Genomic DNA, 17,443 nt, shown 5'->3' on the forward strand with positions numbered 1-17,443 from the left:
GTGTTCAGCCTTTTGTCCCATGAGTTTGCCTAAATCTCCATCATGAGCTAAGAAAGAATCATTTTAATTTCCTACCTTCCCATAGGCCCTTGATAACCTATCAAGTGTTTTGTGTCTTCTACAGAAGATAAATCACACAATATAGAATTTTTGCCATTTCACATCAATTCCCCCATCTATCCTCCAAGGTATAAAAGTTCACTTTAGTTGCTATCTTCCTTTTTATATCCTAGCAAAAGCTCTTGGTGTTTATTTTTAAATTTCTTCCTACTTTCCTTTCTAGCTTCCTTGCATACTTTGTCTTTTTTTCTTTTTAAAATGTATTTAGTTATCTGCTGCTTGTTCTGAAAAGATTTCCCCAATGCCCTGGTTATCTATATTGAATGTCTTTCAATTTCATACTATATGAAGTCTCTGCCTGTAATGTCAGTGTTATTTATGGCATCCGTCTATCTTCTTTCCATTCTAACAATAAATATTGAAATCTCTTCAAATACTCAAGAACTGAAAAATAGTGAGAATAAAAAAAACTTGCAAAGTAATTTATAAGCTTTCACATTTGTCTATGTGAAGTGCCATCTAATGAGTTTATTTTTAATAACTACTTTGACAAATGCTCTGTAATATATGTCTCCTATGATAAGACATAGTGTATTTATAAAATTCATTTTAAGGAAGGGATGATATTCAACATGACCTGTTTTTGGAGACGTAAGAGGCTGCAGATACTGGAACTTGAAGAAACTAACAAACTGCTTGAGGAACTCAGTGGGTCAGGCAGCATTTGGACTGGAAGATAGAGGGGAGGCAGCCAGTATGAAGAGGTGAAGGGAAGGAGAGGAACAAGAACTGGCAAGCAATAACTGGACCCAGTTAAGGAGGGATGATTGGCAGATGGAGGAGGGAAGGGTGGAAATATGACAAATATGGGAATAGGTGAAGGCAATAAAGCATCTGAATGATGGAATCTGACAGGAGAGGAAAGTAGAGCATGGAACCAAATAAGGCAAGTGGAGGGATGAGAAGGGGATCTAATGCAAGGAGTGTGTTGGCGATGGACTGGTGCTGTAGGTGGAGGAGCGGAAAATATGGTGATAGGGGCTGATGTGTAGTCAGTAGCAGAGATATGGGGTAAAGAGGGAACAAGCTACTATGATCTATTTTTCCATTTGTGAATTTATAAAAATGATAAATTACACAAGCAGGATTTGATAGACAAATGAATATGAATAGAATGTAGGAATATTGATGATAAGGTAATTTAGTATAAATTGGTATCAAGATCGGCATATCATGGGTCAAACATCCTGTCTAGTACTATACTGTTTATGTTCCATCTTTACTGTAACCCCATCCCACCCCAAACTTCTTCAATGATTAAATGGTTTCAGTTCAAACTAAATGGACCTCTCTAAGAGACTTAAAATGTTTGACACTCTTAGGGACTCTATAGCCACATACATAATTCAAGTAGTTAAAGGTAGGACAGTATTGATTAGAAAGAATCCTTTTATGCTCAGGACAAGCCAGATTTCTCTAAAAAGCAAAAAAAGAAATAGCTGATGCTGAAAACTAGAAATGAAATCACAAAATGTTGGAAATACTCATCACCTTAGGCAGCACTTGCAGGGAGGGTACCTGAGTTAATGTTTAAAGTTAATATAGTCTGGAAATCAAGCATAATTTTAAACTTCAGAGAATAGGGAATGTGAATCTGGTTTAATAACACTGACATATGTCATGAAAAAGGGGGAGAGAACAATTGTGACTTGGTGGACAGCAGGAAATCTGAAGGACAATGCCAGATGAAAGGGGTGGTAAAGCCTAGTTAATCTGTATGAGATGGATCTGGCAGCCATGGTTAAGAGTTTCAATAATTATAAGGAAAGTAAAATGTTGGCTAGGGAGAGAATAGGTCCCCATTAGAGCTCAACATGACTGTCTATGTCTTGAGCCACAGGAGATGGGTGGGATCTTTAATATTTCTCCTCAGTATTTACTGAAGAAAAAAATCATGGCTGCACCAAGAGATAAGAGAAACCAGTCGAGGTGTTTTGGAAGAAATTCATACTACCAAGGAGGAGGTACTTGTAGATGATGGTGTATAAATGTCCAGAGCCTGATCAAGTGCACCCTTGGACTTTATCGGAGGCTAGAGATGAAATTCCTCCAAGAAGACCGCAGCAGTCTTGTAGGGTTAGGAGGCTTGCATGCCTCAATATCCCAGAGAGCTATGTTGGCTGGTGTCAGGGCTTTATGCTTTAGCTTTTGGTAGGGTTACCTATGCCAAACAGGTCAATGGATAGAGGCCAGACTGAGTGGTCCACCAGTCCTCCAGGTTTGGAGACTTTAGCTCAGGGCTAACAACCCTGACTGGTAAAAACAAAACTGTTACAGAAACAGCAATAAAGAATCCTTCTACAGTGTGATGGCATTCCTGAGTCTCCACATGGAACTTGCATGACTGACAGTAGTGACAACCAAACTACTAACATCTAAGTTATTGGTGAGGCTGCACTTGGAATATTGTACAATTTTGATCATCCTGTTGTAGGAAAGATGTGATTAAATTGGAAAAGGTGCAGAAATGACTTACTAGGATGTTGCAAGGACTAGAGAGTCTGAGCTATAGGGAAATGTTTATAATGAGAAGCATAGATAAGGTGGAATTAAAAGGTACCTGAGGGTCAACTTTTTCACATAGAGGGTGATGAGCATAAATTGAATGAGCTGCCAGAAAAAGTGAATGAGGCAGTTACAATAGTATTATAAAGAAGCATTTGGATAGGTATGTGAAGGGGTAGCAGTCGAAGAGCTATGGGCCAAATACTAGAAACTGTAACTAGCTGGGTGAGTACTGTGGTTAGTATGGATTCATTGGGGTATAGGGTCTGTATCTGTGCTGTACTGCCCTGACGTTATAAATATCTCAAAAGAAAATTTTGCTCTGAGGGAAGGACAAGGGAATGGGACTAGTTTAATTGTTCTTACATATAGACTCAACAGATTGAATTACCTCCTTCTGCTGTATAATCTCTTCGCTATTCTGTAATACCCATTCCTATTTTGCATGCTATTGCTCTTTTGCTGTGTGTTGGTTTCAGGATCTCTGTCAATTTAGAGTGAACTTACTCCAAGCATACTAAGGTGAACCTACCTTTTTGGACATTGGTCCCTACTTGGTTAGGGAATTACCCATCCACCTGAATAGGTATCTCCTGCAAGAATTGGTCCCAATGTGCTAATTTGATCACCCCTCATCAGCACTGTCCTTAACATATCATAATGTTTGATCTTCCTATTTCTATTCTCGCTGGCACACAGCACCAGACATAATCATCTTTGAAATGCTATCCTTAAACCTCTTCACTTTCTCCCAAAAGCAGGATTGCAGGAGTTGGATTGTTGGACTGTAATTGATACCTATATATGTTCCTTCCCTTCCACAGAATATTCTCCTTCTTAACAATTTCCTTTCCTTTAGCAACCAAGAAGTATTGCAAGACTCTTGCTGCCAGGAGAAATGGGATTCTGACTGAATCCCCTATGCTGTGCCATGTAAAACTATTCAGCCCCCAACCCTTTGTTCACATAAATGAAGATTACAACGAGGGATTTTGTGCAATTTAACTGAGATTTTTTATTTGTGAATCACATGCTCCTTTTTTTTTAAAAAACAGTAGAATGCAAAAAATAGGGAAAATTGTAAAGCATGAAAACCAAAATTTCAAAAATGAAATGTCAATTCAAAAGTATTCATCCCCTTTGCTCAGTATTTAGTTGAACCACCTCTCGCAACTATTATAGCCAACAGGCTTTCTTGATAAGTCTCTATTAAGCTTTGTACAATGTGATGCAGCAAGATTTTCCCATTCCTCCTTACAAAATTGCTCAAGCTGTGCCAGATTAGTTGGGGAGTGACAGCAGACAGCAATCTTGAGGTCTTGCCAGAGATGCTCAATTGGGTTAAGGTTAGGATCCTGACTGGGCCACTCAAGGACATCATTTTTTTTTCCCATTTGAACCCAATGGAGTGCTTTGGGTCGTTGTCATGCTGAAAGACAAACTTCCTCGCCAGCTTAAGCTTTCTGGCAGAGGCTTTTAGGTCTTTATCCAAGATCTTTGTACTTAGCAGCATACATCTTCCCATCAATCCTGAGCAGACTTCCAGTCCCTGCTGCTGACAAGCATCCCCATAGCATTATGCTATCTCCACCCCACTTTACATGAGAGAAAGTGTTACCTCGTTGATATGGAGTATTAGATATATGCCACATGTATCGCTAGTGTTAAGGCCAAAAGGTTCTACCTCAGTTTCATCTGACCACAAGACCTTCTTCTCCATCTTTACAGCATCTTCTAAAAGGTGCTTCACAAAGGATATGCCTTTTTTGATCCAGGGCTTTTTCCTTGCCACTCTTCCATAAATACCCTTTATGTGCAAAGGCTTAGAGATTGTGGAGCCAGTAACTTCATCTCCAGTTGCAGCCACTGACTTCTGCAGCTTATTTAGAGTTAATGTTGGTGACACAGTAGTTTGTCTTACAAGTGCCATTCTCCTCTGGCGACTAAGTTTAGAAGGGCGGCCTGTCCTAGGCAGTAAGGCTGTGATTTTATACCTTTTTCTACCTTTTTTACACTGGACTGCATTGAATTCTGAGGTATGTTCAGTGTCTCTGAGATGGTCTTATACTCTTCCCCAAAACTGTGCTTTTCCATTATCATTTCCCCAACTGGACATGAATGCTCTTTTCATTTTGGTTTGGGGTATTTAGTCTTATGAATTAATTGAAAACAGGCAATCCTCCAATTTTCTACATCAACATATTGGTTGAGTTGGTAAGGTTGAGTTGCACCTGAGATAACTTAGCACAGTAATTACAAAGGGGATGAATATCTTTTCAGCCTCACAATTTTGGCTTTTAATTTTTAGTAAATTGTTGACAGGTTTTGGAATTTTTTTTGATTTGACATCATGCACATTCTATAGATGAGCTCAAGAATCCTACTACAATATATTTTAAAATTTAGTAACAGTAAGATGTGAAAATACTTGCAGCTGAATATTTTTTCAAGTAGCTACTATATTTCTAAGTTGTATTTTCCCTGTGCAGTCATTTACTCTGTAGCACCATGCTCTGGATATCAGATCCAGGGCTTATCAACTCCAAAAGCTTCCAATGCCATCAGTTTTGAGTGGGAATTCCTGGAATAAGATCCAGAGAAGAGCTTCGCTTCTCAGTGGCAGGTAATGACTCTAGCTGCCATTCAAGCTCACGAATCCTGATCAAGTGTAGGTATACCCTGCATACATGGTTCCTTAGGATTCATAAAGCATCCTGAAATTCCCATGAAGTATACAAACTGTAGGCATCCATACAAAAAAAAACATGCATTTCTGCTTCCTTCCTTTTTCAGATACATATCTGGTTGAATTACACCTAAACAATCTTATTGTTGTATTCAGCATTCTCTATTATTTGAAACCTTTTAAAAATATCCAAAATAGATTCTCAACCTTACTTCATCAAATTCCTTTGTTCACCAATGCTCTACATTTGGCAGAAATTTGCAATGTTCCATGCACTCTGTGCATTAGCAGAAATCATGCACATCAATACCATAAGCATCCCAAGATTTTAGTAAGCTTACGGGTAACTTTAGGTAATGGGTTCTGTGCTGTCTACATTATGTCTTAACTACAAATACGCCATTTCTGCAATCTTTCTTTCAATTATTTTAATTATGTGCAACCCCCATAAGAAAGATTCCTCTGATTCCTTCAATTTAGGCCATTTAGTGACACTAGAAATCAGGCACCAATTTTTGCATCCCAAAATAAAGATTCACTGATCTGCAACATGAACTACACTTTAAAAATCACCAAAGACCACACCTCTCAATCCTCCAGCTATCAGAGAACAGGGTCCCACATGCTTCAAAAAGTTAGGGCCTTTGGGATCTAAGGCAAGTTGGCACACTGGATGCAAAATTGTCTTCGGTGTGGAGACAGTGGGTGATAGGACAGAGCTGCTTTTATTACTGGACACCAGTAACTAGTGGTATACCATAAGGATCAATGCTGGGATCCTTAATGTTTGCAATGTACGTGAATAAGCTGGATTTGTATGTGGGTGTTCGTGGATGACACAAAGATTGGTAGAATTTTTGAAGTGTGGAAGGTGGTCTAAAAGTTGCAGAGAGATATCAATATGCTGGTGAAATGGGCCATAAAATGCCAGATGGGGTTTAATTCAGACAAGTGTGAAGTGATGTGTCTTGGGAGCATCAATTGAATAGAGCATATTCCATGAATGGTGGGGCTTTAGGAAATATTGAGGAACACAAGGACCTAGGATTCATATCTGTGGATCCCTGAAGGTGTCAACACAAGTGGATAGAAAAGTATATGGGATAAGGGCCTTCATTAGTTATGACATTGAATACAGAAGTTATGCTCCAACTTTGTAAAACACAGGTCAAACCTCAGCTGGAGTAGTTCAGAGAACAGAGGAGTAAAAATCATGTACCTGTAGAAGTAATGAGGTGTCATTAATTAGTTAGTTACAACATCATGAGATGAGGAACCTGTTCTTGTGTTAAAGTGTTCTATGTTCAATGAACCACGCCAATTGTGAGGACTGCAATGAATGGAAACTACCATGAATGAGAGTACAAAGCTTCTATTTGTCCGTCAGAATAAAAGGTAAAGGTAACAAGTGGAGGGAACCTTGGTTTTCAAGAGATATTGAGGCCCTGGTTAGGAGAAAAAAGGAGATGCATAACAGGCACAGACAAGTTAGAGCTTATGAGGTGCTTATGGAGTACAAGAAATACAAGAAATCACTTAAGAAAGAAATCAGGAAGGCTAAAAGAGGGCATGAAGTTGCTCTATGAGACAAGGTGAAGGAGAATCCTAAGAAATTCTAAAGGTATGTTAACAGCAAGAGGATTACTAGGGACAAAATGGGTCCCCGGATGACCAGAATGGTAATCCATGTGTGGAGCCAAAACAGATTGGGGGGATCTTAAATGCATCCTTTGCATCTGTATTTACTTGGGAGACAGATACAGAGTCTATAGAAGTGGCATCAACTTCATGGACCCTGTACAGATTACCGATGAGGAGGTATTTGCTACCCTGGGGCAAATCAGGGCATAACAAGGTGTCCCTTGGACCCTACGGGAAGCAGGTGCAGAAATTGCCGGGGCCCAAGCAGAGACTTTTAAAACATCTTTAACGTCAGAAGAGGTAACAGAGGATTGGAGGATAGCCAATGTTGTTCCACTGTTTAAAAATGGATCTAAACAGAAATCAAGAAATTGTAGGCCGGTGAGTCTAACATCAGTTGTGGGAAAGTTATTGGAAGGTATTCTAAGGGACTGGATATATAAGTATTTGGATAGACGTGGACTGATTAAGGATAATCAGCATGGCTTCATGCGCGGTAGGTCATGCCTAACCAATATGATAGTAGAGTTTTTCGAGGAAGTTACCAGGAAAGTGGATGAAGACAAGGCTGTGGATGGTGTCTACATGGACAAGGCATTTGACAAGGTCCCGCAAGGGAGGCTGGTCAAGAAGTTTCAGTCATTTAGCATTCAAGATGAGGTAGTAAATTGGACTAGACAATGGTTTTGCGGCAGAAGCCAGAGAGTGGTTGTAGGGGATTGTCTCTCTGATTAGTGGTGTGCCTCAGGGATTGGTGCTGGGTCCTTTATTGTTTGTCATCTATATCAATGATCTGGATGATAATGTGGTTAACTGCATCAGCAAATTTGCAGATGACACCAAGATTGGGGATGTAGTGGACAGTGAGGAAGGCCATCATGACTTGCAGAGGGATCTGCATCAGCTGGAAAAATGGGCTGAAAAATGACAGATGGAATTCCTTACAGACAAGTGCAAGGTTTTGTACTTCAGTACGACAAACCAGGGTAGGTCTTACACAGTGAACGGTAGGGCACTGAGGAGTGTGGTAAAACAACGGGACCTGGGAAAACAGGTACATAATTCGCTGATAGTGGCATCACAGTTAGATAGGATGTAAAGAAAGCTTTTGGCGCATTGGGTTTCGTAAATCAATATCGAGTACAGAAGATGGAAAGTTATGTTGAAGTTGTATAAGGCATTGGTGAGGGCTAATCTGGAGTATTTGTGCAATTTTGGTCACCTACCTATAGGAAAGATGTAAACAAGGTTGAAAGAGTGCTGAGAAAATTTACAAGGAGGTTGCTGAGACTGGAGGACCTGAGTTACAAGGAAAGGTTAGGACTGCATTCTTTAGAACGCAGATTGAGAAGAGATTTGACAAAGGTAAACAAAGTTATGAGGGGCACAGATAGGGTAAATACAAACAGGCTTTTTCCACAGAATGCAAACATGAGGAAATCTGCAGATGCTGGAAGTTCAAGCATCACGCACAAAATGGCGGTGAAATGCAGCAGACTAGACAGCATCCATAGGAAGAAGCACAGTCGACGTTTCAGAGTCTTAGCCCGAAACATCAACTGTGCTTCTTCCTATGGATGCTGTCTGGCTTTTTTCCACAGAAATTGGGTGGGACCACAACCAGAGGTCATGTCTTAAGAGTGAAATGTGAGAAAAACTTCACATCTCACATAAGGAGAACATGAGGGGAAACTTCTGCACTAAGAGGGTCACAAGAGTGTGGAATAAGCTGCCATGCAAACTCAATTTCAACATTCAAGAGAAATTTGGATAGGTACATGGATAATAGGGGTATGGAGGGCTATGGGAGTAGGCAGTTTAAAGTCTTTGGCATGGACTAGATGGGCCCTTTTCCCGTGTTGTACTTCTCTACGACTCTCTAAAATTACACCAGGGTGAATCCCTGTAGCATCTTATGCCTCTGATCTCTACCTTAGAGGCCGATGTAAGAACATCATTCAAGAGGGTGAACCATCGCAAGGAGTCAGCCCCTGATGGTGTACCTGATAGGGCACTGAGAACCTGCACCAACTGATTGGTGGGACTGGGCAAGAACATCTTCAATCTCTCATTGCTGCAATCAGAAGTTCCCACCTGCTTCAAAATGTCAAAATCTTACCAGTGTTCAAGAAGAGCTGGATGGACTGCCCCAATGACGATCCACCCAGTTGCCCTCACAGCTACTGTGATAAAGTGCTTTGAGAGGTTGGTCATGGCCAGAATCAACTCTTGTCTAAGCAAGGACCTTTACCCACTGCTATTTGCCTATCACCACAATAGGTCTACAGCAGATGCAATATCTCTGGCTCTCCTCAGCCTTGGATCACCAGGACAATATTAATACCTACGTCATACTTCTGTTCATTGATTATAGCTCAGCCTTCAAAACCATCATACCCCTAGTACTAATCAACAAGTTCTAAAACCTGGACCTCTGTACCTCTCTCTACAACTGGATCCTTGACTTCCTCACTGGAAAACCACAAAGTGCAGATCAGAACTAACATCGCCTCCTCACTGACAATCAACACTGGTGCACCTCAAGAATGTGTTCTTAGCACAATGCTCTACTCTTTCTACAATCATGACTGTGTAGCTAAGATGCCATCTATAAATTTGCCAATAACACAACTATTGTTGGCAGAATTTTAGATGGTGATGAGGAAGCATACAAGAATGTGATAGATCAGCTGGTTCAGTGGAGTTGCAACAACCTTGTACTCAACATCAGTAGGACCAATAAAACGATTGTGGACGTCAGGAAGGGGAAATCGAGAGAACACAAATCTTCCCTTCCACCATCAATTTTTCTGATTGGACAATGAACCTATGTACACTACATCACTGAGAGAACAGCAGTGGAAAGGATACATATTTTCAAGTTCCTGGGTGGCAACATCTCTGAAGATCTAATCTGGGCCCAATATATTGATACAATTACAAAGAAAACACAACTGTGGCTATATTTTATTACGTGTTTAAGGAGACTTGGTATGACACTCACACATGTATCATGGAAAGCATTCTAACTGGTTGCATCTGGTATGAAGGGGCCGCTGCACATGACCAACAAAAGCTGCAGAAAGCGATGAACTCAGCCAGTTCCATCACAAGCATTAGCCTCCCCAGCATCAAGAACATCTTGAAAAGGCAATGCCTGAAAAAAGACTGCATCCATCATTAAGGATGCCCATCACCCAGGATATGCCATCTTCTCATTGTTATCATTAGGGAGGAGGTACAGGAGCTCGGAGGTACACATGCAACATTTTAGGAACAGCTTCTTCCCTTCCGCCATCACATTTCTGAATAGACAATGAATCTATGTACACTACATCAATATTTTTTTTCTTTCTTTTTTGCTCTTTTATAAAATATATTTCTTAATGTAATTTATAGTTTTTTACAATTATGGATCAATTTAATAGTTTAAAGTTAGATTAGGAATAGAAGCTCCTTATAATGACACCAACCGAATAGGCCCACAGTGGGCAAACAAAATCCTTTATGTGCTGTGGAGATTTCAGTGACCGTCTCTTCTGCTTCAATAGAACAATCTCGTATGAAAGGAAATTTCTTCATAAAGTAATTGGTATCCATTGATTTTATTTATTTAGCAATACAGTGCGGCCTTCGAGCCATGCTTCCCTAGAAAGCTCTGACAACGGTCTAACCTTAACTTAATCACGGGACAATTTACAATGACCATTTAACCTACCCGGTACATCTTTGAACCGTGGAAGGAGACCGGAGCACCCAGGGAAAACCCACGCTTTCCATAGGGAGAACGTACAGAGACTCCTTACAGACGGCGCCGGAACTGAACTCTGAACTCAAACACCCTAAACTGTAATAGTATTTGCACTAGCCGCGATGCTGCCATGGCACCCAAGAGGAAAAATTTTAAAAATCCCAAGGAGGAAAAAATACTTACCCAATTCTCCAGCTGCATTTCTACCACCGACTGCGTAAAGGTGTCCTTTCAGAGCACTTAGGTGGAAGAAAGTACGCTTTTCATTTAAAGATGCTACTTGCATCCATTTGTTGTACCGAGGGTCATATCTGAAAACAGTGTCAACTGCAGTCTTTCCTTTTGTATCATAATTGCTCTGCCCACCTACAACGTAAAGGAAGTTTCCGATCACTGCAATGCCATGCTGGTATCTTGGTGCATCCATAGGAGCTAATGATTTCCACTCATGGGCCTTTTCATCATACAATCTTAGCTCTTTGCTCACAACCAGCTGTTGTCTCAGTACTCCACCCAAGGTTACTAAGTGTGTGTTATCTGAACGGATACAGGTTCTCTCAGACTGCATAACAGGTTGCATGTATGGCATCATCTGATAGTTACTGGCTTCCAATAAAAGATTGACACAAATGTTGTCTGTTCTCATGAAATCCACTGTTTGAACATGATTAATTAACTCCTGTGGTGACATTAGCGGAAACCTAACATTCTTCATTATCTTTGAGGCAAAATCCATCCGTGTGTCCTCATATCTCAACCAACGGCAGGCAGACTTGAAAAGTTCAAGTTCAGTGCAATTTTTGAGGCTGTTGCTTGAAAGCACAAAGGCAAGTCGCTCAAATGGAAGTTTCATAAATTCACCAGTACTCAGTAGTGCTGGGAAATTCTTCAAAATGAAGTTATTTACATATTTATCTACTTCTGTCAAGTTATAGGTATTGGCGATTCTTCCAACTTCTACACAATTTTCAAGTGATACCTGGGGGGGGGAAAAAGTCAAGTATATTACTTATTTCTCTGATTTACAGTTTAGCTTTTGAGTACTTTCATAAAAATTCTTATCAAATTGAAAAAGAGTTGTATTGAGGAAAGAATACTCTTCCATTTCAACCATCAGTTTTCCCGAGAATAAAGTAGATATATGCTTTTGTGCATCAATGCAGTTTAGTTTCAATCAGTGAAAATACTTAACAATTTTCTTAAGGACTAAGAGAAAGAGAGTTCTTATTTTTTCTTGAAGCTGTCCACTAGAATCTTACTGAACAACACATGCAACACACTTTACTTCAATAGAGTATCATGTACACGAAGGAAACATTTTTAAGAATAAGGGAGCCGACAAGTGACTGAGATTGCTAATTTTTAACATATTGAGAGCTATGTGCAGCAGCTCGAGTGAATGAGGTAAAACTATCAGACATCAATTTGGAAGCAGTTCCATTTGGAAGAAGTTTTCAGAACTATCTTAACAGATAAAAGCTAACTAATTTCTAGAAGTAGTATTTGAAATAACTAGCTTTGGACACTAGACAATCTCCAGAGATCAGATTGAAATCTGAGGCATTATTCAGTATACTGAACAGATAAAATTAGATATTGTTAAAAAAGCATAAATAAAACAAGATGAATGTAATAAATACAAAACAGAACTGATGACCATTTTTATTTTACAGAAATGATACACAACCACCACTTGAAATCTGCCACAGAAAACTGACAAAAGTCATAAAATAACTGCAGGAATTAGCTTCAAAATCAATCTGGTAACAAACATTAAATGTATTAAGAAAATGCAAACTGAATGCTTTAACAATGGAAAAAAATCAAGCACAAACTTACCCCTGATATAAGGAATACTTTACAGAAATCCAAGACAGGCAAAATCTGCAGAAAGCTAGCTGCTTCCAAAGTATCTTGGAGGTTGTCCATGTTCAAGGAGAGCTTTGCAGTATAAATAAAATCAATGATTTTCTTGAGCCCTATCTGATTTACTCCATGAAGTTTAATGCACATCAGGTCCTGCTCTTTCATTCCACCTGACCAAAATAAACAAATGAACCTCAGGTTGGTAATTACTTGAAGTACAAACATAACAAGTAGACATTTCTAGTAAGACAGAAATGAGTGATTAGCCCTCTTTAACTGCATGAAATAATGAAATATTAAACTTGTGAATAAAATCATGAACAACTAATGGTCTGTAATCTTCAAATACATCAACCCAGTTGCTGTGCAGATTGATTAGTACAAATACAAACAGATTTCTTCAGTAGCTCTGGAGTTAAGTTCTGACAGAAGTCAAACCATATCTTTACACTGGACTTTGAAGGTGATTGGATAAAAACAATGAGGAGAGACTGGGAATTGATGGGACAAGTACAGGAAGCTGAGATGTGGGCAAGCTTCAAAGATGAACTACAGAAAGTAAGGGGACATGCAAACATACTCTTCAATGCTGTCAATAGTTAACACTCTTCCCAATCTTCAATGTTTTTGCAACAAGCAAAAGTTTAAGAACGCTTTCTAAACTTTTTTTTGACATCCAAGTAAAATTCTTGCAAGAAACAAGCTGCTGGAGGAACTCAGTGGGTCAAGCAGAACCCATGGAGCAGAGGAATGGTCAATTATTTCAGTCAAGATCCTCCTCTGTAGTCTCTTGTGTCTCCATGTTCTTTGCAAACTTATTTACAGCAGTTTTTTAGAAATCAATTTTTAATTCCTGCTGACTCCAAAGCAATCTTAGTGGTTTATGAATCCTAAAGGTATTAGTGTGTTAAACACAAAGTGCTTACTGTATATGCATTGCAACTAGGTCATTACAGTTCTTTGAAAAAAATGTGAAGGCAAATACAAGTGTGAAGATTTTCAACATTTTCAGGAGGGTGCTCTGAGCACTTGTGTAGTTATCGAATGATTTTATAATAAACTTACATTGCACAAACAACATGATGTTTCTGTGGTTTACCTGTGAACATTGCCTTAAAATAGTCACTGGCGGAGGCCATCATTGCTCTATGGACTGGAAATACTTCATCACCGTCCCCTGGCACCAAGGTAACATCGCAGAGTAAACCTTCAATTCGGAGTTGGTCAAATCCCTACAAAATACAGATATATCAAAAATCAGATTACAAGTTTCAAGCAATGAATTTTAAAAAATCTTGGTCCCTTCGTTACTAACTGAAAATGCTAGGAAAAAACTGTCAGTTTAGCTTAAGTGGCATCCCCCAACAGTTTCAAAACAGGAACGTTTCAAGTTCAACTTCCAGACCATAAGGTCATAACATAAGAGCAGAATTAGGCCACTCACCAATAGAGTCTGCTCCGCCATTTCAGCATGGCTGATTTATTATCCCTCTCAACCTCGTTCTCCTGCCTTCTCCACATAACCTTTGACAGCCCCTCTAATCAAGAAACTATCAATCTCTATTTTAAATAGACTCAATGACTTCGCCTCCAAAGGTGTCCATGCCAAAAAATTCCATACATTCACCACCTTCTGGCCAAAGAGATTCCTCATCTCTGTTCTAAAGGGACATCTTTGTACTCTGAAGCTGTGCACTCTGGTCCTTGACTCCCTTAAAATTAGAAACATCCTCTTCACATCCAGTCTATCTAGGGTTTCAATATTTGGCATGTTTCAATGAATTCCCCCTCCCTCATTATTCTAAATTCCAGCGAGTACAGGATAGAGCCGAAGCCATCAAATGCTTCTCATGTGTTAACCCCAGAATAATTCTCGTTAACCTCCTCAACCCTTTCCAATGTCAGCACATCCTTTCTTAGATACGAACAAAACTACTCACAATATTCCAAATGCAGTCTGACCAATACCTTACAAAGCCTGAGCATTATATATACTTCAGTCCTCTCAAAATGAATGCTAAAATTGCATTTGCCTTCTTTACTACTGACTCGAGCTGCAAGTTAAACATTATGGAATCCTGCACTAGAACTCCCAGGTCCCTTTTCACCTCTGATTTCTGAATTTGCTCCCTGTTTAGAAAATAGTCTATACCTTTATTTCTTCTACCAAAGTGCATGACCATACACTTCCTATACACTATATTCCATCTGCCGTTTCTTTGCCCATTCTCCCAATCTGTTGAAGTTATCATGTAGACTCTCTGCTTCCTGAAGACTACTTGCCCCTGCACTTATCTTTGTACCATCCCCAATCTTGGCTACAAAGCCATCAATTCCAGCGTCCAGATCACTGCCGTATAAATGTGAAAAGTGACCCCTATGGAGCACCACTAGTCACCAACAGCCAATCAGAAAAGGCCCCTTCTATTACCACTCTTTGCCTCCTGCCAGTCAGCCACTCTTCTATCCATGCTAGTATCTTTCCTGGAACAACATAGGCTCTTATCTTGTTTAGCTGCCTCATGTGCGCCACCTTGTCAAATGTTTCTGAAAAGCCAAATAAACATCCACCGACTCTCTTGTCTATTCTGTTATTTCCTAAAAGAATTTCAACAGATTTGTTAAACAAGATTTCCCCTTAAGGAAACCATGCTGACTTTGGCGTATTTTATCATGTGCCTTCAAGCATCTTGAAAACTGATTCTTAATAGCGGACTCAAAAATCTTGCCACTGAAGTCAGCTTAACTGGCCTATAATTTCCTTTCCTTTGCCTCCATTCCTTCTTAAAGCAAGGAGTGACAATTGCGATTTTCCAGTCCTCTGAAAACATCTGGGACTTTGGTCTCTGCATCTCCTTCCCAAAGGCTTGAACCAAAGCCCCATTTCTCCAATCTAACCCTGTCCCACTCCAATAATGGCCACCTCCCTTAAACCTCACTTCTTCTAATTGGCCCAATTCAACCTTACATCCACTTTGGAATGGCTCCCACTCTCACACAGATCTCGCTCTCGCTATTCCAAAGTGATTTACAAACATTAGTGACATCTCTTAGCCGGATTATTTCCTAAGGGTGGGGATGGCCTTCAACTGAGAAATATCTGGGGGGGGGGGGTGGACAGAGGGGGAGAGGGGGAGTTGTACCCATGTGAATGAAGTGGGACTAATTACCACCATTTTGTGAATTTATTTTATTGCTTATCCACAATGACTCTGTCTTGCTGGCTAATATCTTCAGCAAATCATATGGGCAATTCACGTCCCATCACAACCCATCTCCCCACTCCTCAAACCAGAATTTCAGACCAAGTCAGCAACTCCAAGAAACTCAAGAATCAACTCAGCCAGCAGTCTCTTGTCATCCAGTTGTTCAGCTACAACATAATATTTCAGCAGACCAGACTCGCTGGTGTGGCTGCATGCCAACAAAGATTGGGAGTTTCCACCTCACAGTAGTGTCATGAGGACTGGTTTCATTTGGAGGGCTGTATAACTTCTGGTCAGAAATAAAGGCAAGTGCCATCAGTTATTCCTCTGTCCATTAGATGGATGATCAGATCTGTTACCTCTCATCCAAGAGAAACATTTTTCTGTACTTGTGGGAACAATTTTATTTTTCAATGCAAAGTCCTTCAGAGATATTAATAGGCAATTATCATTCTGGTAACTATAATGTTTCAATTTACATTGTACAGTGAGACTAAAACCCAGGTGTACACTTTTAAGCAAGCAGGAATCAACGTCTATAGATCCACAGTGGTGCTAATGTCCAATAAACTTACTCTTGCTTCAATTCATATTTTTGGATATTCTACTAAATCAATTTTTCCCAGGGGAAACCAAACTTTTGCTTGAAGTCCCAGCTACTCCATGCGGTAATGAGTTCTATATCCTTACTATTCTCAGAAGTAGATACATACATCTACTGAGTCTAAGTACTTATAACACAAGAGATGAATCGATATTTTCTTAGAAATTTTCCAACAGGATTTTCAAGAATGGCCCATTATTTGCACCCAATTCGTTCCGTGCATGATCTATATCTTCTCACTAATGCACTTATGTTTCAATTTCAGCAACTACCTCAAAAGAAATTCAGAACAGCTGAAGTTGTATACTTAAGATAAACAGACAGGTTCAAGACCACAACAGCTTAACACTGAACTTGGTAGTACTGACTTGCTTAATTGGCCCTTCCATTATATTATATTTATTAAAGCTTGAACCAAAAAGACAATTTTGGATATAATTTTCTAAGAAAGCTTCAATGACACCGGTCATTCACAGAAGTAAAAGTAAGTTTACTTTCTCACTCTTTCTGGACTGCAAATTTCATATTAGATTTCAGTAAGTATCAGCCACTTCCACCATAATATTAATCTAAAACACTAAATATTTATGGATACAATTTTGATAAACAAATTTTAAAATATTTTCCTGATTGAAGTGACTTTGACTTTAGACATAGGCTTCAGAAGAAAACTCAGTACAGAAGTAAAGCAGAGGGGTAGATAGCACATGAGATTTTAACAGCTTTTAGTCCATTATGAGCATGGGAGACGTTGAATACTATTGACAAGAATGCTGTTACTGAGAACTTGGCTCTCTGTTAAAACCAGAGCTCCAAAGTTCTTTTACTCCTCAATGAAAGCAGACTGTGGTTTGGGTCTGATTCATGCCGTGCAGCATAAATACAATTTTAGAGATCATAATGCCCGTTTCAAAGAACTGACAGGCTCTCTGCGAAGCCATCAGCCACAGCACTTCTGCAAGTATTGTACGTGCTGATGCTTCTGCGGAAGTGGTTAAGGTATATGCTGTGGAAAGGATGGAACTTGAACATTGTTTTTCAGACTACAACCTCCATATTCTAGT

The 17,443-nt window shown here is 39.6% G+C and overlaps 1 protein-coding gene across 3 annotated transcripts in view; it reads right to left on the minus strand.

The window, feature by feature from the left end:
• The window catches only part of klhl13 (kelch-like family member 13), a 220,768-nt gene that overhangs the window by 21,755 nt on the left and 181,570 nt on the right, over positions 1–17,443 (minus strand). For all 3 annotated transcript variants that reach the window (XM_072270383.1, XM_072270381.1, XM_072270384.1), the window contains 3 exons: positions 13,669–13,801; positions 12,543–12,739; positions 10,887–11,682 (listed from right to left, as the gene is read on the minus strand). In XM_072270383.1, coding sequence (XP_072126484.1) covers positions 10,887–11,682; positions 12,543–12,739; positions 13,669–13,801 — 1,126 coding nt within the window. The remainder of the gene's footprint in view (positions 1–10,886; positions 11,683–12,542; positions 12,740–13,668; positions 13,802–17,443) is intronic.

The sequence above is a fragment of the Mobula birostris genome, chromosome 10 (assembly GCF_030028105.1).
Source record: "Mobula birostris isolate sMobBir1 chromosome 10, sMobBir1.hap1, whole genome shotgun sequence".
In the NCBI taxonomy this organism is placed as follows: Eukaryota; Metazoa; Chordata; class Chondrichthyes; order Myliobatiformes; family Myliobatidae; genus Mobula; species Mobula birostris.